Genomic DNA, 25,228 nt, shown 5'->3' with positions numbered 1-25,228 from the left:
TTTAACTTTGTAAAAAATTTTTTTTTTTATATTTCGAATAAATATTAACATTTATTTCAGACTTCCGTTTAAAATTTAGAAATGTTAATATTTTTCCGAAATATATAAAAAATTATTTTTACAAAATTAAAATTTTTAATGAAAAATTTAAATTTCTAAATTTGCGTTGAAATAAATGTTAATATTTTTTAATTAAAAATTTGAATTATGTAAAGATTATTTTTTTATATTACGGAAAAATATTAACATTTATTTCAACGCAAATTTAGAAATTTAAATTTTTAATTAAAAATTTTAATTTTGTAAAAATTATTTTTTATATATTTCGGAAAAATATTAACATTTATTTCAGACCTCTGTTAAAAATTAAGAAATTTAAATTTTAAATTAAAAATTAAAATTTTTTAAAAAGTATTTTTTTTATATTTCGGAAAAATATTAACATTTATTTCAGACTTCCGTCAAAAAGTTTGAGGTTTAAGTTTTAAATTAAAAATTTTAACTTTGTAACATTTTTTTTTTACATTTTGAAAAAAAAATATTACCATTTATTTAAGACTTCCGTCGAAATGTTTAAAATTCAAGTTTTAAATTAAAAATTTTAACTTTGTAAATTTTTTTTATAATATAATATATTTCGGAAAAATAATACCATTTATTTGGGGCTTCCGCAAAGAGTTCAAAAGTTTAAATATTAAAGTAAAAATTAAATTAAAATTTTATATATAAAATTAGATAAAAAAAAATATCTAAAAATATAAAAATAAAATATCGGTCAAAAAGTACAAAATTTTGAGTTTTAAACTATAAATTTTAACTTTGTAAAAAATACAATTTTTTCAAAATTTCGGAAAAATATTAGCGTTTATTTCAGACTTCCGTCAAAAAGTTCGAAATTTTCCATATTAAAAAAATTTCAATTTGGTTAAAAAAAAAATTGGATCGGCAAAATATTAACATTTTTTTCAGACTTCCGTCAAAAAGTTTGAGGTTTAAGTTTGAAATAAAAAATTTGAAGTTTCTAAAAATTTTCTTTATATTTCGGAAAAATATTAACATTTATTTCAGACTTCCGTCAAAAAGTTCGAATATTAAAAAAGAAATTGTATTTGTTAAATAAAAATTAGTCTGGAAAAATATTATCTAACATTTATTTAAGACTTCCAACAAAAAGTTTGTTTTTAAAAATTTTGGAAAAATAATAAAATTTATTTTAGACTTGCCCCAAAAAGTTTAAAATTTTGAATATTAAACTATAAATTTTAATTTTGTTAAAAAAAACCAAAAAAATATTTCGAAAGAAGGATACTATTTACGTGGGTATGACTGAATTTTAAAATACCTCGAAAAACAAATTTTCTATAAATAAAATTAGTTTTAAGAAATATTTTTTCCGAAAAATTAATTCAGACGACAGAAGAGTTAAAGCTTAAAAGATGTGCTTAGAAATGGTTAAGAATTTTATGAATGGAATCAAAATAAGTAGATTTTTATTATCGCTATTTTTCCTCGAAGGTCTTAAAATATAATAAATTTACTAATTTCGATGGGCAAGTAGTTCCAATTTGTTTTTTTTTCGTATAGCAAGTGATGCACCCTAATGTATATATGTCTGTATTATTAAAGTATGAATCGATTAACGCTACCTAATTACCGTTACCGCAAACAATGAGAATTCACCAGCCTTAGTAAGCCACACAATTCTTGTTTTTGTTGTCTTTTGACAGTTTATTGTAGGTACCTCCCTAGGCAACACTTTACATATAAAAAACGCTTAGCAAATTTTGATTCTGCACACAGCAAACGAATTTATTGCACCTGAATAATTATTTTCAATTAGTTCATATATCTGTGCAAAGTTTGTATTTTGTTGTTTGTTGCAAAGCTAAACACTATTTAATTTGTATTATTTGCGTGTGAAAAATGCAAAACAGGAATAGCTTAAATTTATTTTTGCTTTTGTCGACGTTTTTCAAATGCCTTGCATACACTTTTTGCCACTGCAGATGCATTTAAGTTTTGCCGTTTTCATGATATCTCACAAGATGTGATAAGCAAAAAATAGTAAACAAAAACAAAAAAAAACAACAACTAAATATAACAAATTACGTAAAATCGGAAAATTAACAATCAACTTTGAAATTTTGTCTCTTTTTATTTCACGCGTCCCCAATTCGTCCGATTTGCTGGCCTCTATGCAGGAGCCTAAAACTAGCACCCTGAATTTCTCATCGTTCAAATCAAGCTTTACTTCTAATGTTAATTTCCTGAAGAGAAGGTAAAAGCCTTAAAAATCCAAAGCAGATGCGCTCAGTGCGTCTGCAATAACAGCGAATGGCACTAATTTAAAATTTCATATGTTCTCTCCATTTTCTTCTTCCATTTTTGTATTTGTATCTATTTTTATTTGCTCCAATCAACTATTCAATAAACACTAAACCAATTAACTGAACATACAAAAAAAACTTGAAACGCAATCTACGCTATGTAAATACTTGCAACTCTACTCACTGCTACATTTTTGAAAACAATAAAAACAAAAAAAAAAATAACAACAACATAAACATATGCACCAACAATAACCCGTAAACACACACGCAAACGGAAATATTTTACACACCATACAGATTTAGCTCGGGAGACTTGTCTTCCGAGCACGACGATGTCGATCCCAGTCAACTGCCGCCTGCTGCGCGACCCATTCAGGATCAGCCAACGAAGCCGCCAATTAGCAGTGGCGGCCCACCGAATATGCCACCACCACCAGCGCCGGGTGTGCCAGCAGCTGGTGCACCCGGTGCCGCTGGTGGTCCGGAATTGTCGTTGAGTTTCGGTGGTGGCAAAACAGCAGCACCAGCACCACCGCGTGGCGTTAGCGCGCCCACCAGCCCGGCGAAGTCGCGTGAAAGTTTGCTACAACGCGTGCAAAGTTTGACGGGTGCAGCGCGCGATCAAGGCGCTTCCATATTGGGTATAGTAAATTTCATAATTATTCGCTTGTTTTCGTTCTACAGGTCTGTTGCAAAAGTTCCCGGAGTGCTGCAAAAAATATGTTGGCAAAATCGATGTATTTTATTTAAAATAAGTACTACTAATAATTTTTTTTCGTTTTTTTGGCGATGAGGTTGGGTTAAAAATGCCTGCGCACCACATAGTAACGGTCGCTACTACGCCACTAACAATATGCCTCTTCTTCTCTAGAATTTTTCCTTCTACCCCGGGACTGCTTCCGCATTGCTTCGAGATAGAGGACCAAGACTGCGTCCTAAGAAGCACACTTACTTACTCACCCTCCGTCCAGGGTCGCCTGTTTTGAGAAACCTATGATCAGTGCTTTTCAGCATAACTTTCCATTTCAGGCTTCATTTTTCGGATAATATCCTCCACGAAATCTGCGACGGCATTTCATTTTCCTTCGTCTATCATCATTTTCTCGATTATTTCTTCAGATGTAAATACACAAATAGCTCGTTGCAGAGCTGTTCTCTCTAAGTTCCACCTCTCGCATTTAAACAAGGTGTGCTCCGTATCATCATACTCAGTATCTCCATACATGCAGTTTGGTAGACTCACTTTTCCCATTCGCCACAAATACTTGCGAAAGGCCTCATGTCCGGATAATAACTGTGTGAGGTAATAGTTAACCTCATCGTGCTTTCTTTCTACCCACTTTTTTAGATTGGGTATTAGTCTCGCTGTCCATCTACCGTACCGTTCAGAGTTCCATCTTGCCTGTCAAAGTGTGAGCTTTTGAATTCAAATATCGGAGATGCGTAATACTGGGATCCCTGAGATTTTTGCCTCCCTTCTCCGTTTGCGCTCTTGTGCTAGAATATCTATAGGGATGGTTCCGCTGATAACTAACACCGCTGCTTCAGATACTGTTCTGTATGAAGAAGCCACTCTGAGAGCGCAAGTGCGTTGCACAGATTGCAAAGATTTTCGCTGCCATTGCACCCTTAGCGAATCTGCCCATATTTCGCATGCGTATAAAATTATCAAGTTCGTCGTGTCCATTAAAAGTTTTCGCTTGTTCTGCGTTGCACCTTCAAGGTTTGCCAAGAGCTTACTTAGCATGCCACTTACTTTGCCAGCTCTTGTGGCAGCATGATTTATGTGCGCCCAAAAAGTTAGCCTTGTGTCTAACTGCACTCCAAGGTATTTTACCACTCTTTTTGTCGATAAAGTGGCATCGATTACTTGTATATCTACTTTTAATCCATGGTCTCATGGTCCTCTAGCCATGTCTGAAATCGGATCATCACCTGACTTACCTTTTCTTTTGGCTTCGTCAGTATTTCGAGCGATTATTACAGCTGCAATGTCATCTGCGTATCCCACTAAAGCCACATCATCAGACGTCTCTATCCGAAGGATTTCATCGTAACTTATATTCCAAAGTTCAGGTCCGAGTATTGATACTTGGGGCGCACCTGCTGTTACTTGTTAAATCTTGGATCCTTCTCGGGTTTCGTATAAAAGTACGCGATTGCTTAGCTAGCTACGAACAATCTTCAATAGATTATTCCGGATCTTGAACTTTACCTTTAAGGCTTCAATTGCGTCGTCCCAACTTAAACTGTTGAAAGTATTTCTAATATCCAATATGGCTAGTACCACAAGCGATTGGAGTCTCAATTACCTGCCTGAGCATATTCTACCCAAGCTATTACATCTTGGATGGATCCTAAACTTGGCATGGCCGGCAATCAAGTCAAGCGACTTATTTATCTCGTTTTTGGAAATCTTATTTAGGATGGCTATGGTCGAATGCCTTCAATGTGCGCGTAATACATTCGTTTTATGGCTAAATTTGAAATGGAGTCCAATCAGAACGAAGCCGCAGGAAGCTAAGTCTGATAAATACGGAATGCAAAATGACATTCTTGGATAAAAAATTCATACTAAAGTTGAACGATGAGCTGGCATTTCAGCGCATATCCAGCGCTTACTTCCATTTTTCCAGTATTCTGGTCACAGACGACGGGCTACATAACACTGAGGTATTATACACTGGCCTCTTTAGACCTCTTTAAAATCAGAAAATTTAGGCTAGGTTAACTCGGCTGTCATTAAACCAAGCATAGACATTTTGGTCCCTAGACCAAACTGACTTTTATTAAGATTTAAAATAGACATCACATAGGATGTCAACGCTTTTAGCAAATCTAAGCGGATATCCTCCAGACCTTGAAACTGTGAGGCTCCGAGGCATTTCGAGCATTAAATCTCAAAAGAACTCTTAACTTTTTTTAAGCGCAGGCTTTTGGGTTCGGATAGTCCGGATGCTTCCACTCAGCGCTTTAATACTTGGTTCCAGAATCATATCAAAAACATCACAGTTTCTCACCCGCCGCTATAATTTTGCGGTAATTTGGATCCTGTTTGCCCTCCTGAACCAAAAACTTCTAATGTTGACTTCGAGGCAGTTTTTGGTTATTCGTCAACTTGCGTTGTACAAATCGTAATTACATCCTTCTTAATTTAAAATTCTCTGCATAAATGTGACGAATTGAATAACCAGATTATTTTATGCAACGCAATGGAGATTTCAATTCTTTTCTTTGAATTTATACTCAACCTCAACGCAGATCTTGCACGTGCCGCTCGGTTATCGTCCTCTGTAAAAACTTCTCTCCTTTTTAAATCGGTTTAAGGCCACTCAAAAGTAGAGACGTGAAATAAGGACTCATTAACATAAGCTTTGTGCTTTATCGGATGTATTTAATATTGGCACTCCAAGTTGCATTTACCGACCGATGGCTCAAAAGTACTAGAACTAGAAACTAATATTAAACTAAACGTGATTTAATTCTGACACAATACCCACAGTGGATGTAGGATCGTACGACCAAAAGGTCTGAAATATGGTTCCACTGGTTGCCGAGCTATGAAAATAGTCCGAGAACTTTTGCAGCAGACTTTGTATGATAAGTGTAAATATGCACACCCATTTCTCCTTTTTTACACAAATTAATTTGTTTTAGTACGATTTTAAATATTTCATGCATTTTTCTTGAATCTCATAGAGCAAATAGGGTGAGATTTTTCGACGCAAGTACCGAACCTTTAAATTAGTCTCAAGGAAAGTAACCGAGACTCTGAGACTCGGTAGATTTTATTCTCGCGGCTTAATAAAAAATCTAAAAAGAATATCTTAATGTTGTTCTCACCTAATTCTCTTTTTACAAGAATTTTTTTTTACACGAATTTTATGGGAACGTACTATTTTTTTTTAAATAACTCCTGACACAGCAACAAGTATTAGGTCATCAAATTTAAAATTTGTTGAAAAATGACATTGACCGCATTTGGAGGCCAAAATGTTGAGAGAGATGTAACTGTGAATGACAAAATAACCTGTTATGCAATTAGAAAATCGGATTCAGATCAAATAAAGTCAATAACAAGAAAAAATAATTTTTCAGGGACCGTAGTGTTGTAGTTGTATCAGCGCAATCATTATCCATATATGTATGGGAAATGATGCTGGAGAGACAGTCTTTGGCCGGCTATAATTCCGGGTCATCCTGGTAACGTAGAACCGACTGTTCTGGAAACGTCAGGGACCGTAATCGTTATGAGTTGTATTAAAAAATTTATATTTAATCGTTATTTTGAAAATTTTAAAACTTGCTATTAATAATAATAATACATTTTTGAGCTTTATTGAACTGTTCAAAAATTATATTCATATCTTGAGTTATATTTTTTTGTATCAAAATTAAATTATCTCCCGATGCTACTTTTACGCTCTAAAGTAATTACTCTTAATGAGTATTATAATACATTTTTCATTAAAAGAATCACAATTTTTTTTTTTTTTTAATTTTTTTCCTTCGAAAATAAACTCATGTATTGAGCATTTATTTCTCTCATAAATAAAAAGTAATTTTTAAGATTTACTTTTTGGCCGATAAACTCAAAGCTTCACACTTCACCTAAATTCACTTTATACAGGTTGTTGTGTTAACGACTACAAAGAATTTAAGGTTATGTGAAGGTTGTTTACACCCTGTAACTTACAACTGAATGGAACATGGAACAAACAACAGCAAACTATTTTTTTTATTGTGAAATGTCACCTTAGCAACGAGCATCAACTTTAAATTGTTTGATCGATATTTTACGAGATATCGAACACCGATGGCTGTCTACCGAGAAAATAATGGATCCTTTTTTCTCCAAACGAATATTTTTCGCCCAATGATGAAAACATAAAATAAAATAATAATGAAATTAGCTTTATTGTTCTTCAACATTTTTTTCCTTGGTAGTCACTATACTTCTGCATTCGCTTCGACCAATTTTCACAGCACTTTTGCCAATCAGAAGTGGATACCTCCAAAACGAGTTGTTTAAAGGCTTCAACAGCTTCTTCAAGCGTTCTAACCATTCACTTCACATTTCATTTTTGATATTCGGGAATGAAAAGAAACGATTAGTTGCTAAATCAGAGCTGTAGACCCGACGACCCATTATTTCGATCTTTTGAGTGATCAAAAACTCTCCTTTAAGAGTCGATACGTGAGAGCTTTCAGGTCATGAATTAGCCACAGCATGTAATCCGAAAGTCTTTGAAGTGGATCACAAAACTCCCTGTATATACATGCACATGTACCTAGAGTGCGTTTCAAAATTATAGCACAGGAACTTATTGTCAAGTTTTAAATTATCAAATTAAATTCATTTCTTATTTAATTTTAGTAACTTTTTCATGGAAATATAATTCATTCTACTACAAAATCCGTATAAATCCAAATTTTAAACTTAGCGTAAAATTCAACAAATTTATATAAAAATTTCAAATTTTCTAGTCAGAGACTTAAGAAATATTCTAGGTAAGCAAATTAGTAGCCCCTTCAATTTTGGTATGATTACTGGGCCAGTTCAAGGTAGCTCAAAATTCTCGTGGAGTTCTGACAATTTTTTTTTTTGTTGACGTTGCTATTCATTTCATTTCATATAACTAATGCTCGACATTTTTCTTTATATGGAAGAAATCATTTATCAAACTGAGGCAATTTTATAGCAAAATTTAATGGGCTACAAAACTGCATACCCAGACCTTTTTTCTCTTAAATTCTTACTAAGAAGTGTGAAATTTTTATGGGTTTAGAGTAAAATAGAATAAAAAAAAAATAATTAATATATAAAATAAATTTTTTTAGAAAAAAAACATAATAAATATATGAAACACATTTTTTCTAGAAAAAAAAATTTAATAAAAAAAATGTTCTTCAGAAAAATTATCACAAATCATATCACATCAGAAAAATTTGTATATATAAATATGTAAAATGAATTAAATTTTTTTTAGAAAAATTTTAATAAAAAAAATTGAATAGAAAAAAAATTGTAAAAAAAATGTAAAATAATATTTTTAAGAAAAAAACTTTAGTAAAAACAAATTTTCTGAATAAAAATAAAAAAAAAATTTTCTATTTTTTTAGAAACAAATTTTATTTTTTATAAATAAAAAATGCAACTCGATAGAGAATAATTTTTTTTCTATTTTCTGAGCTATGGCGAAAAAACTAGTGAAATAATTTTTTTTAGAAATTTTTTTTTGTTTTTAAATTCTTTTTTAAATAAATAAAATTATAATCAAAAACTAAACAAAATCTAATAAGAACCTTTTTTCTGCACAAAATTATAATAAAAAGCTTTTCTATATTAAATAAACAATTTTTTGCTTTGTTTTAAATTAACATTTTTTAGATAAAAAAAGCAACTCGATATATTTTCTGAGCGATGGAGCACAAATGAGTGAAATTACTTTTTTTAGAAAAAATTATATATAATATAAATTTTTTAGAATAAAAAAATTACAAATATCTAAAACACATTTTTTTAGAAAAAAATTTTAGTAAAATTTTTTTTATTTATTTAGAAAAAAAATTTATTTTGGAAAAAAAGTTTCATTTAGAAAATTGAGAAAAAATTAAAAAAAACAATTTATTTAGAAAATTTTATTTAGAAAAAATTTTTAGAATAAAAAAATTGCAAATATCTTAAACACATTTGTTTTATTTATTTAGAAAAAAAATTTATTTTAGAAAAAAAGTTTTATTTAGAATATTGAGAAAAAAAAAATTTATTTAGAAAATTTTATTGAGAAAAATTTTTATATGTAAATATGTAAAAGCAATTTTTTTTTAGAAAAGTGTTTTAATAAAAAAAGTTTTAATAAAAAAAATGTAATAAAAAAATTTTAATAATTTTAAATTTAATTTAGAAAACTTTTATATGTAAATATGTTGGTAGGTAGGTAGGTAGGGTGGTTGTCGTAAGACACACTTAGACTTTCGTCAGGTCCATTGTGATACCACTGGAGCTTATCCTTACTCTACGTGTTCCTTTTCAAACCATCCGGTTGCTTTAATAAACGAGCAGAGCTTCGTTAGTTCTAGATGGGCTATATCCGCTACATCGGTTAGAAATGCTGTATCAAGAGAGCGCAGCCTACTCATAGCTAGGCTTTCACACTCACATAAAAGGTGTCTGACTGTTTCCTCTTCTTCTGTATTAAGACAGCTTCTACAGAAATCGAAGTAAGGGAGTCCTAACCTTCTAGCGTGGCTGCCTATTAAACAATGACCAGTTAAAACACCTATCATTTTTCTTATAGATTCTCTGTTGAATCTTAGCAAGATCTTCGATCGACCGCTGTTCCAGTTCGGCCATGTCTGTCTGCTTAGTTCGCATGTTGTGAGGTTTTGCCAGATTGTATTTACCTTTTTGATGGTTTCCCTGTCTATAAGTAATTTACAAGTGGCTATGGGCATGGGTATCAGCGCCTTATCCGGTTCGAGATCGAGCGTTGTACCGGTTCTTGCAAGTTCATCCGCCTTAAATATGTAAAATAGTTTATTTTTGGAAAAACATTTTAATATATTAAAATGGAATTTAGACTAAAATAAAAATAAAAATAAAAAAGTGGTATTAATTTGTTTTAGAAAGAAATTTTATTTTTTATAGATAAAAAAGGCAACTCGATATATCATTAATAATAAATATAAATAATAACAATTTTTTTAGCAAAAAAAATATATAAAAATTATTTTTGAGGAAAAAAATATATATATACCTGTATGAAAAAAGTTTTTTTATAAAGTTTGAAAAAAAAAGATTTGTTTACAAAATTTTATTTAGAAAATTTAGAAAATAAAATATATATAAAAATTTTGATAAAAAAATATTTTTAAATAAAGTTTAATATGATTATTTAAAAAATATGTATTTTATATATACAGTTTTTTTCTTTTAATGGAACTTATTTTATATATTTAGTTTTATTTTTGGCAAACATAAAAGCTTTAATTAAAAATTTTTTCTAAAAATTTTTCTAAAAAATTTTCTAAAATTTTTTCTACAAAATTTTCTAAATTTTTTTCTAATATGTTTTTCTAAATAAAATTTGTTTCTCAAAAAAAAAATACAACTCGATGTATGATTATTAGAAAAAAATTTTTATAAGAAAAAATGTCTACTTTAGCTAAAATTTGTTTCTAAAAGAATACAATTCGATGTAATCATATCATTTTCTGAGCGATTAATTAAAAATCGAAATGTGATTCTTAATACTATAATGTAATATTGTATTTTGTGAAGATATCACTAAAAAATGTTTAAATCACAAAAGACTCATAAAGGACATCAAAAAATATGCGTATGCATATATAAGTGCATGTATAGTCCAATCTATTCCAGGATATTTGATATTTTTGACTTTTTTCATTCAACATTTGAAAATAATGATTACTTTTTTCCGGTCTTTGAAATTCGTTCGGCACCACTGTGCCTTCGCCGAACACTTTCCAAGGCTTAATATTTTTTATGCTTGATTGAAGGAGAAGTAGTTTGAAACTCTTTCAAGCAATTCTTGCACACAGCGTGGGTTTGTGGGTAAAAAATAAAAATCGAAATTTCCGTATCGAAGTAATCAGTTTCATATTGGAATACTAAATGTGTACCAAATGAATGAGTCGCTTTTACCTGGGCCCAAGACTAATACACGAAAAGGAATAAGATTTATTTTATTTGGATGTATCAGTCCGAAATTTATTAAAAAATGGCCTTGTGTGTCTTAGCCTTGCTGCACATAAGCCAATTTTTGAATTTTCGTGTAACTAATTTTTTTCGTGAAAACTCTCTCTATTTGCGTAATCCGCTTTTCCATTTACAAATATTTTACAAATCCGAAATAATTACAAATAATAAGTGAACTACAAGTAAGAGTCTATCCTAATCTACGCCTAATGCGTGCAATTCAATATTTCATACAAACTTCTTCCTTTCCAAAATTTCCTAAACATTTTAGTAATCTTTTCTTGACACTGACTCCGTTTCGCAGTGGCAATTAAGTCCTCACTAACTATGTTAAACTCTTAGCACATTTCCTTGCATACTTCTACAATTAAAATGTCAAAGCTCTTTTCTCATTAAAACTTTTTTAAGCCTATAAAACTCAATTTTTTGCGCGCGTTTTTCATGAAAATTGTTTACCAACGAACAATACAACCAAACACTACTTTAATCGCCACCACTAATGAAGTCTCATTAAAAATGCATAAATATAGGTGCTGCAGTGCAAAGTGCCACACGAGCGCCGACCTTCAACAAGGACAAGTACTTCACGTTGCTTGTACTCGACGACCAAAACACCGACTGGTCGAAGTACTTCCGTGGCAAACGGCTGCATGGTGACTTCGATATACGCGTGGAGCAGGCAGAATTCCGGGTGAGTAGACACACGAAATGGGTGGTGGGAGTAGGCAAAACCAAATAGTAAAAAAGTAAAAAAAAAGAAAATAATAAAAAAAAGGCATATATATATCAAATGTTAGTGTTGCACAAACTGCAGAGAGAAGAACCGAAGGGCAGCAGGGTAGGAAGTTTAGCCTAATACACTTTCTGCAAGTGAAAATTGTTTACTTTTGCTGCTACACAGATTTTCATACTCGAGCGCAATGGTGCACAAGGGCACTATAATTTTGCACACATAACATAAATAGAAATAGAAGTTCAAGTATATACAAGATGGCGCAAATTAATCACCTTAGCGGGAAGGTTCATAATTTTTGCAAATGCCGTGCTACGTCAACATATTTGACACTTGTCGACTAAACAGCTACAGTATACAAACTGACAAGCAGTGGAGCGCATAAATCTCAAAATAAAGATATCCATTACTGAAATTCATTTTTATTTGCTGAGTAAAAAAGTTATTAGGTGCACAACTAAGTTCCCGCTGTTTGTCAATAGATGCCGCCAGCAGTGTGTGCTAGTCGATTCTTACAAAACCTAAACGTCATAAACCAAGCTTAGACATATGGTAAACAAACTGCTTTGACACATTAGTGATTTTGTTTTGATATCATATATTTTTGATTTTGTGAAAATGTCTGATTTTGTGCCGAATAATCGTCATTTGCGTGAAGTGTTGATTTTCTTCTTTCATTCGGAAAAGCCGGCGGGTGAAGCGCATCGAGAGCTACAAAAAGTTTATGGAGATGCTGCTTTAACTGAAACTGATTGGTTCTGTCGCATCAAATACGGTGATTTTAATGTTGACCGTCCGCATGAAGGAAGGCTAAAAACCTTCGAAGACGCTGAATTGGAGGCATTGCTCAATGGGGATCCGTGTCAAACGCAAGAAGAGCTTGTTGCTTCAGTATTAGGAGTTACCCGCCAATCCATCAATCCATTTCCAAGCGATTGCATGCTTTGGGAATGATTCAGAAACATGGGACTGGGTTCCTTGTGAGTTGAAGCCAAGGGATGTTGAACGTCGTTTTTTCGCCTATGAACAACTGCTCCAGCGGCAAAAAATGAAGGGCTTTCTTCATCGCATCGTTACGGGTGATGAAAAATGGATTAATTACGTCGTCGCCTCGGCCGAATATTTACGCTGCGAAGGTTATGCTATGTATTTGGTGGGACCAAGTTGGTGTTATTTATTATGAACTGTTAAAACCAAGCGAAACCATCGCTGGGGATCGGTATCGACTTCAATTCATGCGATGGAGCCGAGCACTGCGCGAAAGTGAAAAACATGAAAAAGTGATTCTACTCGTACTGCATGACAACGCTCGACCTCACGTAGCCAAACCCGTAAAAACCTACCTGGAAACACTGAAATGGGCAATCCTACCCCAACCGCCATATTCTCCAGATATTGCGCCGTCTGATTATCACCTGTTCCGATCGATGGCACATGGTCCAGCTGACCAGCTGACCAGCAGTTCCATTCTTAAAAAGACATCAAAAAATGGCTTGATCCTTGGATAGCCTCAAAAGAAGAACAGGTTTATCGCGACGGTACAGGAGATCTACCAGAAAGATGGAAAAAGGTAGTAGCCATCGATGGCCAATAATTTCAATGATCCACTTGTAACCATTTTTTCAGAATAAAATTGTAGTTTCATCAACGAGAACTTAGTTTCGCACCTAACATTAAAAAAAAAATCAGTGATTAATTTTGCGCCACCTTGTATTAGTAGTTATATATGTATAAGTATTTATATCATCTATTTGTTCTTTGGAAATCAATGCTGGGCATAGGGCAGTAAATAATTAATGCAATAAGCGGATAGTTAAAACACTTAAAAACTGAAGATTTAGTCACAATGAAATCCTTATTTTAACTACCACCAAAAATTACCAGTAGTGCAATTTACTGACCGTGCCAAATGCTCGACGGTGATGAAAATGTAACCGACTTTGTTTCGGCGACTGAAGCGGCTTCCAAGCAGCAACAACATTTCTTTCTCTGTGTCGCTCACATTTTCAATTTGGTTCACCTTTCAACTAAATATTACTGACATCTAAGCTTTTATCGCTGCTCCAAAGTAAATACTAAATTAAAGCGTTGAGTTTTCGCTATGCATTAGTCGCTGCGCTCTCTTCGGTATCTTTCACACCGGTTCGGTGCATAGCGATATCAGATGGAGTTCATTTGTTTTGTGTGTTTGAAGTAGCCCACCTGCATGGCGCCTGTTTCTAATTCGAAATTTCAAACTTCTTCCTTTTCTTGATTTTCACGATAACCGCTTCAGAGATTTTGGTCGAGTTTAACAAAGCGCGCCAATAGTTTCTTTGTCGTGCTAACCGACGCCAGTTGGAAATATTTAGAGGAAAAGTGTAGCCCAGTAGGCCCTCCTCTTCCTCTGTTATCACCAGCTCGCACCGCATCGAATACTCTCAGAGCCGAAGCGTTTATATCCATTTGGACAACATTACCCAGCCAACAAAGTCACTAAATCCTTATTCACTGCGCTATTTCTATGACGTCGTAAAGCTCATAGAGCTCTTTGTTCCATCGCCTTCGATACTCGCCATCGTCAACGTGCAAAGGTCCAAACAATTTTCTCTCAAACACTCCAAGAAGCGCCTCATTAGATATTGTCATCATACAAGCTTAAGAGTTTTAGTTGAGTTTACTACTCAATAGGCTACTTAGTCCAAAGTAGCACTTGTTGGCAAGAGAGATTCTCCATGGGATTTCTAGACTGACATTGTCATTGGTATTAATGCTGGTTCCTAGATAAACAAAGTCTCTTACAACCACGAAGTCCTAACTGTCAACAGTGACGTTGGTGCCGATACGCAAGTGCGCCGCTTTTTTTCTTTCTTTACAGGATGTACTTTTTTTTGTCCTCGTTCACCACCAGACCCCTTCGTGGTTGCTAAGCCTGATTAAGTGAATACCATCGGCATACGCCAAAAATTGTTCGCTTTTACAAAAAAATGTGCCTGACCGATTGAGCTCTGCAACTCGCACGATCTTTGCCAGCATCAGGTTAAAGAAGTCACACAACAGCGAGTGCCTCTGCCTGAAATCTCGTTTCGTATCAATCGGCTCCTTCCCAATTCTGGCGGCGCTGCTGGTACTTTCCAGGTCTAAAGCAACACTGATAAGGTTCCATCAGTTGGTTGATGGTAGGCTTTAGATTTTCGATATTTAGAGGGCTAATATATCACCGCGTTAATTGTCACAGATTACTGTATCACTCTTCTTGAGGATTGGGCAGAGTACACCTAAATGCCAACCCACACTTCAAATCCAAATTTCCAACTAACTGCTGAGATATCTTCCAAGCCATCAAACTATGGAGCCCCCAGATAGCTTAAGCTTGTTTTAAATACCGCAGGACATCAGCAAAGAAGATACTCTATAGTTTCCCATTCCTCGCTGTCCGAGATTCTAATCTTATAAGCATACGCTGCTATGTACCGTCAGCACGCATATCATAGTTCGAAAATCTCTTCGTGTTAGTGATAGTATAAAACCTAAATCGAGTACGACTGTGATTGTCATATTTGCACATGATCGCAGCACTCCTACAAATGGACAAGCTCTCCCATTTTATCCTGAATTTTCTGATCTTGTTGCCGTCTAGTTCGTTGTATAATATTCGTATTGACTTTGGTATTTCGTTGACAAAGTTCGAAGATAGGAATATCCCGTTTTTCGCTACATCGTCTAGTATCTCGTTTCGTTCAATGCCCTTGTGACCTAGAGTCCATTAGAAATGTAGCTTGCAATTCACTGCCAGTCTCTCTACTGGCTACCTGTTCTGAAGAGCGATATTGGACGTTATACTAGACATTGTAATTGCTTTAATGTCTGCCTGACTATCTATGTTAAAGTTAACCTTTGAGTTGGTCCCAGTAGCATCACAAGCTGGGTCTGCTGGCTTTCCAACTCGAAAACCTCAGCCGGGTATACATTTCAATAGTCTGGAAGCTTATACGACTTCGATAAGTCTAACTCTGAACAGTACAACCCTGCGCCTACTTCCCTATTCAATTTAGAACCGTCCGTATAAAATTTAAGTGAATTGTGTTTGGAGCTAAAGCTCTTACGCCATCCTTCTTTTTCGCATGTAATCTTTAACCTCCGATAACCAAGTTAAGATCAAGGCTCTGATGACGCCATGGTGCAGATTCCAACTATTCAATTCCTGTAAGAAGGAGATCAAATCTCTTGGGAGTGTAAGTTATATTTCTCTGATCTAGTTGCCAGATCATAGGAATATAGAGGAAAATGAAATTGCTAATGAGTTTACCAGGAAGGGGTTGACTGAATTAGTCTCAGATACCTCCTACCTGGTTATTGGCATTCCTCTGACTGCTGTTAAAGGTGAATTGTCAGGAAAGCGCAGAAAAGATGGAGCTCCATTTCTTCATGTACTATTTCGAAACACCTTTTGGGGCCAGTAATATAGACGAAGGTAGCAGAAGGTCTTGAGAGCTCCACGCCAATCAATTTTCTAACTCATAGCTGTGCTTACCGATCACTCGATGATCGGCGCTTACGCAGGAAAGCTAGGTTTACTATTTAACTGACATTTTAGTAGCTGTGGGGATCTTTCAGAGAAGGAGACTGTTAAGCACTTTCTGTAAATATCCGGATCAGGCAGCTAGACGACTGAGGTCACTGGGTGCTCCTTTCTTCAACAGCCTGGGGCGGTGCGCCAACCTAAATACCATCAACCTTTTTCCTTACATAGACATCTCTGGCTCCGCCTGCTAGAGGCTTCGTAATGGCATCAAAATTGCGCTTTAGTTCTACTTGGCGGGTGCCAGTCTGGTACTTCAACCATTTCATCTAACCTAGAAGCTCTTTTCCCCTTTAAAAACCGGGGCCGAAAAGTCCATATTGCCTAAATTGGTTGATTGAGCTGTGTCCATAGGTCCTGTATGAGAGTTTGTTTAGGGCTTTTAGTCTTCCTTTTAGATTTCGTTGCAAGGTTTCCTGCAGAAGTTCTATCGGTAGTAGGTTGATTTTACTTTTTACTTTATTTTAACTTTTGACCTTCGTGTTTGAATTCTCGCTTTATCGCCACAATTATTATTAAATTGATTTATTTAAAATTTTCACATCTATTTTTACAGGATATTTCGCTCACCGCCAGCGCCGAAACTGGACCCATCATTTCCATGGCCGTCTATCGTGGCGGCACCAGGGTGAGTAACATTAATTTAGGCCGCCGTGCCACGCATAACATTTAACAACACATTTATACAATATATCAACGTGCCTGTGTATATGTATGTGTGTGCGTACGTGTCTGTGTGTGTAAATCGTGCTTTCGCATTTTAATTGCTCCCTGTTGACCAAGTTGAGTCAATGTTGGTACTTTATTTATGCTGCATACACACACACTTACGTACATGGACACATTCGAGTGGTCCTACCCACCACCCAGTCTAGCCTGAGCCTTTGTGAACTTGGATTGCTCTTGGGCAGTGGTTTTGCTGTTGTATTCGTTAATTGCAGCGTAGCCACTCAACCGCATTTATATTCACCTCAAGTGATATATGCTTCCACATCATGAATATAATGCCGTTATGTTACTGAAAAAATATTATTAAGAATTTTCTACAAAATATGATAAAATTTGATAAAGGTAGCCGCATCTCGCTGTCAATCGAAAATTCTTGACGCGTATCTCCTTTCTTAAATTACAAAAAAAAAAAACGTAAAAGTCACAGAAAGCCAAGTAGTGGATGGTCAAGTTTGCCGGGGGTTTTTTTTCTGAATACCTACCGTAGCTTTCAAAGCATCGCCCGTTACCCGTGCGATGTTGCCACTTTGAATTTCTTTGATGGCCTTTCTCCCCTTTTTATCCACTACGTCGACTGTAGCTTGATATCCGGATTGTGCCTACAAAGCGTGGTTGCATCAACGATCCCAATGCGATTGAAAATTTCATCCAAATCACTCTTATATAACTCCGAAAAATCTTTGCAGCTTTCCAATTGTTTGCTCCTTATTGAGAGATGTTAGCATTCACCGAACCCCATGCACACTAATTTTTGTCCTGTAGAAATGTTCATGCAAAGTAGCTCGAATATTTTTTTTGCCAATTTTTAGCTCCACTGCTACGTACGAAAATTTATTTGTTCAATCGGTCTTTACAGAATTTCTAAATTTTAGACATTTTCTTTGTTATTACCGTGACTGGACTTGTGCTGTCTACCCAAATCGCCCTTAATTTTGAAGTTTTTATAAAAGAAGTTTTCCAAAAAATTCATCCGTGTACTTTACTTTCTATTGCGTATCTAGGGTTGAAATTTCAAGTAAATCGATAAAATGAGTTCGCCTGATTTGGGATATATGAGTATAGGTCAAGGCGAATTGAGTACTATAGGTGGCGTCTTCCCAAAACAGTTATTTTATTTTTCGCAATTTTGACAAGTCTGACGTCAGGGCTATTACTAATACAAAACAAACGAGCAAAGCAAACAAAAGGATGAGAAATTACATTTTTGTGAAAATTCAGTGAATGGCTTGTGCTTTGTGAGATTTAAACTAAACAAACTGATGAGAATGAAATACCGCGTGTTGAGTTGTGAAAGCACAAATGAATATAAAGCTTATAAATGAGGTTTCTTATGCGGAAAACGCCATGGAAAGTGTGTGTGTCTATAATTTATTGTATTTGGTTGTTTCCATTGCTTTCGCCTTCTCTTCCTCTTCTTCTTCTTCTTAATTGGCGCGATAACTGCTTACGTGATTTGCGCCGAGTTTAACAAAGCGCGCCAGTCGTTCCTTTCTCATGCTAAGCGGCGCCACACACACCAAGTGAAGCCAAGTGTTTCTCCACCTGATCTTTTCAACGCAGAGGAGGCCTTCCCCTTCAAAGCTTTCAGAGCCGGAGCGTAGCCGCTGCATCTTTATTCGCTGCGCTATGTCTATGTCGTCGTAAAGCTCAAACAGCATCGTTCTATCGCCAGCGATATTCGCTGTCGCCAACGTGAAGAGGTCCAAAAATTTTTCACAGAATTTTTCTCTTGAAAACTCCAAGTGACGCTTCATCGGATGTTGTCATCATCCAAGCTTCTGCGCCATACGTAAAGACGGGCACGATGAGAGCCTTGTAGAGTATTGGTTTTGTTCATCGAGAGAGAGCTTTACTACTCAGTTGCCTACTTAGTCCAAAGTAGCACTTGTTGGAAAGAGAGATTCTACGTTCCCCTCCCTTTTGTTTGTTTATTCATGGAGCCTCACGACAGAGCGAATTCGAACCTGGTGTTCTATCAACCTTGAATTGATATGCATTCACCAACCAGCTAGCAAGTAGTGAATAAAGAGAAATATTTCTCTTGAATCCAACATTGCATATAATTTGGCAGCATTGCATTATTCTCGTTTGGACAAACTGTTGTGAAATAGCTTTGCTTTTCAAAGCCATCTTTCTGAATATATGCAAAATGCTTTGATCCCGCCGTAGGACGATCAAAAGGCAAGCGCCCTGCTCCCTCACCACATGTCACTGGAACTGTTATGTAATTCTAGGAGCCTTCGAACACTTCTGCACTAGCTACAGGCCTCTTCTATTCGTTATTTCCCCGCTCGCTATCTCTATGTTCGATTAATTTGACGAAAAACTTGCATGCGAAAGCAACAAAAAGATTATTGAATAAGATTCACCGCTAGCGAGTACACATTAGATGCACTGTCTTACCAGACATGTAATTTAAGGCAGTTCTCTACTCACGTTTCCGACATATGTCATCTATTCGCCACTTGCTAAGTCTTGGCGAAAAGAAAGAGGCCCTATGGTTGGGCTCTGCCCGATTGACAAACAATTTGCATATGAAAGCAACAACAAAATTATATAACAAGATTTGGTGCCAGCGTATAGGGTTATACCTCATAGAAATGGGGTTATTCCTCCATATTATTCGTTACAATTTTCAATAAAGTCAATTCTCTTTTCTGATATTAGGCAAGTTTCATTAGATCGCGTCCATTCAGAGAAGCTGTTGCTTCAATTTTGAGAATTCTGCCTCAAATTTACGAATTCTGTTTGGATGTTCTTGTCGTGTTCACACGCCTTGCAGTTGTTAGTCTACAGCCAACATTGCCAAGAACATTGAGAAGATCGCTACATTGAGAAGAACAAGAACGCAAAAGCTGAGAGAAGACGAGCATCACAAGCACCCAGCTGAAGCAACAGATGTTGCCTTGTATGAACGCCATCTTAGTATTCTGAGTATTAATTTATTAAGTGCATTCAAACAAATGTAATTTTTCTCATTTCCAGTGCTGCCCATCTATGTTTATTTATATTAGTTGCCTCATCTATTCGCCACTCGCTAACGCTTGTCAAATCGAAGGCGCCTTCCATTGTTTTTCAAAGTATCCTTAAATTATGCAAATTATAATAAAAAATATCTCTACTCATCCTGGTCGCTTGAGTAATCCGCTACCAAGCAGAGTAGTGGCTAATCGAAAGCGGCAATTGTTTCCGCATTTATAGTTTTTCGTACGGTACGCAACGGAGTGAGAGCGGCGCCACCACACTTCAGTATAAAAGAATTCAGAAGTTCCTCCTTTGAATCCTTAATTTTTGTGCTATAAAGTCAACTTTTATGAAACAAAATAATTTATTTTTAGAAATCTCTACAGTGACGAACTTAAACCTTTAGCCAACTTGATCGTTAGATGATATTTTCACTACCAAAGCAACTTAGTACGACTTTCGCAATTTTACTGGCTTTTGGCTTACTGGGTTTGTCCCTGCAAGGAGGATAACATGTTCCCTACCCAAATGTTGCCCAGAATACTTACGTGTACGCGTAACTATTAGCATCAGCCGTATCAGCAACTAGGCTTGTAGGCCTTTGTACTTCCACTTTGGCTGTGAAGGTCGCCGGCAGCAATGCATTACCTGTGCACGCAATTTATGCCTCTCTAACGTGCATTTATGTGCACTGAGCTCCATTTAAATGCGTCTGTTTTGGCTCAAGTACCATGTGCTAAAAATCTATTCGAGGATAAATAAGCTTTCTAAACGTAGCGGCAAGTGGAATGCGTGTTTAAGTAGTCCTTTACAAGTAATAAAAATAAGTTTGCAGACTTCCTTTGGCATCATTTATTTGGTTCATGGTAATTTTTCACGAAGTAGCTAATTTTCATGCACTATAAACTTGAAAATATAATTTTTTTTAACTCTCAATCACTGCAGCGCTAGTTTGCTTACGTTAACACCTGGGCGTGGTCTCAGTGCTTTTAACGAGCAAATTAGAGCTTTTTCAAAATAATCGACACAATTTTTAGAAGTAAATGAATAAAATTGAGGTTCAAGTTTTTAGTTTTAATAATAATAAGTTGCTATAGCGCCGACTGGCTGGCGCTTAGGTTAGGCTAGATTAAATGACTGCCCTTGCTTGAGACCCACTTGAACAAATATTAAAAAAATTCGTCCGTTGTGACACCATACAGGGGAAAGGAGAAGGGAGGGAAGAATGGTGCTTGGGATTAGAGAATGATGACCATGCACTTACGATGACGCCGACGGTGCCAAATTTACGTTCGTTAGCCCAGAGCCCAGATGTCTAAATCTTTGCCAGACGAGAGCAGGGCAGCTGAGAAGAAGGTGCTGAGATGATTCCACCTCGTCCCAGAAGCAGCTTCTGCAGAATGGACGTGAGGCAATCCCAACGGTATCCACCAAATTCGGGAGCTGCGGCTTTGTTAGCCTTAGGAGTTGCTTCGAGGGCCCCGATCTACCCGTAGCCAAAAGAATCTCAAGACTTTGCAGGTGTGCGCACTAGCCCAGGACTTGCTGAGTTGATTCGAGGCCCATATTTCCAGAAGTGGACCACAGGTTCTTAAGGGAACGTCAATCCTTTCAAAGTTCCCTGTCTAGCTAGCTTATCAGGCCAGCAGTTTCCCTCTATGCCGCTGTGACCGGGAACCCAAATGAGCCAGACATTCCCCGACCAATCTCGAACGCACAAACAATGAGCCCAAGGCCCTAATTGCCGCTTGGCTATAGGAGTAAATATTTACTTCTTTAATGGTAATTACCGAAGTAAGCAACCAATCCACTGCTTCCTTAATTGCGGCTACCTCCGCTTGGAACACACTACAGTGGTCCGGAAGCCTAAATTTGAGCTTGATGGGGAGCTCCTTACAGAATACTCCCCCACCAACCCTTCCGCCCAACCTCGAGCCATCCATGAACATGATTGCCATGCCTTGCCGCCAAATGTTAGACCTCCCCACTCATCCCTTGAGGGAATAAGAGTGGAAAAAGGTCCGCTCGGACCTGGCGTGGGTATACAGTGATCCAGCACCATGGGGATGAACTCAAAATTTTTAAGAATGCTAGAGTGTCCGCAACTTAAGTCTAGCTTATGGCCCGAACATCGCAATCTGATTGCGGCGCGTGCAGCATCAGTTTTTCCTGCAATGTCCACGGGTGCCGAATTCAGCATAGCGTTAACCGCTAGAGTAAGAATGGTACGGAGCGCCCCACTGATTTCAATGAGGGCAGATCATTGTACCCTCTCCAGCTTCTTAACTAATACCATCCTTTATAGCGAGTTCCACCAGACGAGGACTCCGTATGGCAAGATTGGTTTTATAGTCGTGTTATAAAGCCAACAAGTGACTTTAGGCAAAAGGCCCCATCTTTTGCCGATAGCGCTCCTGCAACCATACAGGGCGACTGTTGACCTCTTCACCTTGTCAGAGAGCACCAATGGAGCGCCCGCTATTGAGGGGAGAAAAACTCTTGGTATTTTATATTTATGTATACTTATGTACGTAAGTAAAGCAAGAAAAAATGCAACTCGTGAAAAATTCCAATTCTTTGAACCGAACAAACAGGATGCTTAAAAAAATCTCAGCGAATTGGCATCCGGGAATAGATTTTACCCTTAATATTGCGCTTGATACTACCACGTATAATTCCCTTCAGGCTGAACTATCAAACCTAATTGCCCACCTGTGCATGTAGATATGAATGTACATTAAGGCAATCAAGCCTGAACGCACTTTCATTTACGCACAGCGACTTTCATGCGCCCTCTTAAATGAATGACAGAGATTTTCGCCGGGGACACATTAAACATTCGCGCACGCAAATGTAAAATAAAATTAAGAATTACACCTAAAAAACAACAAAAAAGAAATAATAGTAATATTTACTATTCACACTTCTCTCTCACCAGGTGGCCCGCTCATTCCGACCGGACTTTGTGCTGATACGTCAACCACCACGCGACGGCTCCAATGACTTTCGCTCGACTATTATTGGGCTGAAGTACGGCGGAGTGCCCAGCATTAACTCGTTGCATTCAATCTATCAATTTCAGGTGGGTAATAAATAATTTAAGATTTGCAAAAAAAATTGGAAAAAAATGAAAAAAAAAGAAAGTGCCTGTTGTAGCGCAAAAAAGCTGCAAATGTGGAATTTATTGCAGTTTGCGTGCTTTTTTTATTAATTTTATTTATATTTTTACTTTATTTTTTTTATTTTTTATTTTTTATTTTTTCAGGATAAGCCTTGGGTATTTGCGCATTTGTTGCAGTTGCAACGTCGCTTGGGACGTGACGCCTTTCCATTGATTGAGCAAAACTTCTTTCCCAATGCCAGGGATTTGGTAAGTGAATTGAGAATTTAATTACTAAATGATTTCAGTAAAAACAAAAAACTCAAATTTTGGAGTATTTGTACAACTACGAATGTGGCTTTATTACAATAAATACAAATAACAGTTAATAATATTGTATATAATTATGTACATGCATTTAAGCTCTAGGAATGAAAAAAAAAAAACATTTTAAATGGTGAAGTGGGAAGAGTGAAAGGAAATGAAGTTGCAAATGAAATATGTGCCCGAAATCATGAAATTAATAATAGCCAAGGGAAGAAAAAAAAAAAAAATATTACTAAAAAGTTTAATAATAAAATAAAAAAACAGTATACAGAAAAAAAATACAGTATAACAAAGAAATAAGCCCCAAAGTATTCAAAACGTCTGTAAATGTAATATACAAGTAAAAATGGAACAAAATGGAAATGCTGCGCGTGTTTCACTACAATACATACATACAAACATGTGAATTTGAACGTAGCGTGTTAATATTAAATAAATAATTATCTTGTAAACGATGCCTACACTACCAATAACTAACAGCAATTTTCGTTAATTGAAAGTTAAACAATGAATACTTCAACTCTCTTCCTTTCTTTAATTGTTACAAAAACAAAGTGCGCTTTTCTTTTGTGCTGCTGTATTTTTTTGTTGTTGTTGTTGTTTATTTCCTCAAAGCCTCTTTCTTCGGCTCTCTTATGGATCGGCCATGCACTTTTTGTACGCCGGCGTTCTTCGCCAATGGCACTTGGAGATGATGCCTTCGGGTGTGCGGTAACGCGAAGGGATGCAGGCACTAAAATCTGTTTCACACTTAGCGAATGGTGACCATTTGCAGGCTGTTGCAGATTGGTGTTCTTCCAAGCAGGAGTCGCCGAAACAGGTTTCAATCTGAGGGATATGCAAAAACAAAATGTTTAATAGTAAATACTTTGAATTGTTGGGGTTTAAGGGGTATAAAATGCATGCAGATATTACGTGACTAAATCGGGCAAATTATTGGGTAGTCGAAAAAGTCTTTTCGTATTTCTAATCAAACTTCAACTCATTTTTTTTATATTTATAATGAACTTTATTAAACCAAATGTGTACCATTTTGATCGAACACCTTTAGTAATTTTTCTTCTAGACAAACATCGAACTTCTTTTTGTAACCAGCCTTTTTTAAATGGATCAAAACCGTTTGATGATGAATGTTTAGTGCCTTGGCGATGTCATGACAGCTTATGTGATGGTCCTGGTCAGTCTTTTCCATAATTTCATCGACTTTTTCAACGATAGGTCGACCGGAGCGAGGTGCATCTTTCACATCGAAATTTCCAGAACGGAAGCGAGCGAACCATTGTTGTGCTACACGAACTGATACAGCATCGTCTTGCGTGACATTCTTCCCTTTTTTATAATTACAAAAATTTCAAAATATAGCGAATTTCTTCATTATTTTCACTCATTTTTGAACAGCTATAACTTTTTTTCAACTTCTTCGAATTTAATTTTTTTTTTGGTTAAATGAAGCTTAAAATGTCACCTTTCTAACACCATATGATATGACACAATGTGATTGGTAGCACTGGAGATAGATGACTCCAACGACATCTATTGACGAAATACGAAAAGACTTTTTCGACTACCCAATACATAAATTTTTAAATTTAACCTATAAAGGGTTACGGGAATAACTAAAAAGTGATAATCGTTTTTAAAATAGTTCCCAGGGTATATGCCATAATTTTTTTTTTTTTGTAGGACATAGTAGCATCTTAAAGCAGATCTTCCCTTCCTTCTATGTTCTTCGCACTGATCTCTCCATCCGCAAACTGGGATT

General features: G+C 35.8%; 2 protein-coding genes across 3 annotated transcripts in view; one reads left to right on the top strand and one right to left on the bottom strand.

The window, feature by feature from the left end:
* The window catches only part of LOC129236939 (synapsin-like), a 35,334-nt gene extending 11,706 nt beyond the window's left edge, over window positions 1–23,628 (top strand). The window contains exons 2-7 of the mRNA XM_054871257.1: window positions 2,202–2,278; window positions 2,628–2,971; window positions 11,583–11,743; window positions 16,903–16,974; window positions 22,978–23,121; window positions 23,305–23,628. Of these exons, the coding sequence (XP_054727232.1) occupies window positions 2,752–2,971; window positions 11,583–11,743; window positions 16,903–16,974; window positions 22,978–23,121; window positions 23,305–23,430 (723 nt within the window). The 5' untranslated portion in view covers window positions 2,202–2,278; window positions 2,628–2,751 and the 3' untranslated portion in view covers window positions 23,431–23,628. The remainder of the gene's footprint in view (window positions 1–2,201; window positions 2,279–2,627; window positions 2,972–11,582; window positions 11,744–16,902; window positions 16,975–22,977; window positions 23,122–23,304) is intronic.
* Window positions 23,629–24,048: 420 nt separating this feature from the next.
* The window catches only part of LOC129236946 (tissue inhibitor of metalloproteinase), a 103,569-nt gene continuing 102,389 nt past the window's right edge, over window positions 24,049–25,228 (bottom strand). For both annotated transcript variants that reach the window (XM_054871264.1, XM_054871274.1), the window contains one exon: window positions 24,049–24,294. In XM_054871264.1, coding sequence (XP_054727239.1) covers window positions 24,100–24,294 — 195 coding nt within the window. In that variant the 3' untranslated portion in view covers window positions 24,049–24,099. The remainder of the gene's footprint in view (window positions 24,295–25,228) is intronic.

Source organism: Anastrepha obliqua, chromosome 1 (assembly GCF_027943255.1).
Source record: "Anastrepha obliqua isolate idAnaObli1 chromosome 1, idAnaObli1_1.0, whole genome shotgun sequence".
Taxonomy (NCBI): Eukaryota; Metazoa; Arthropoda; class Insecta; order Diptera; family Tephritidae; genus Anastrepha; species Anastrepha obliqua.
This window is presented reverse-complemented; position numbering and strand designations above follow the sequence as displayed.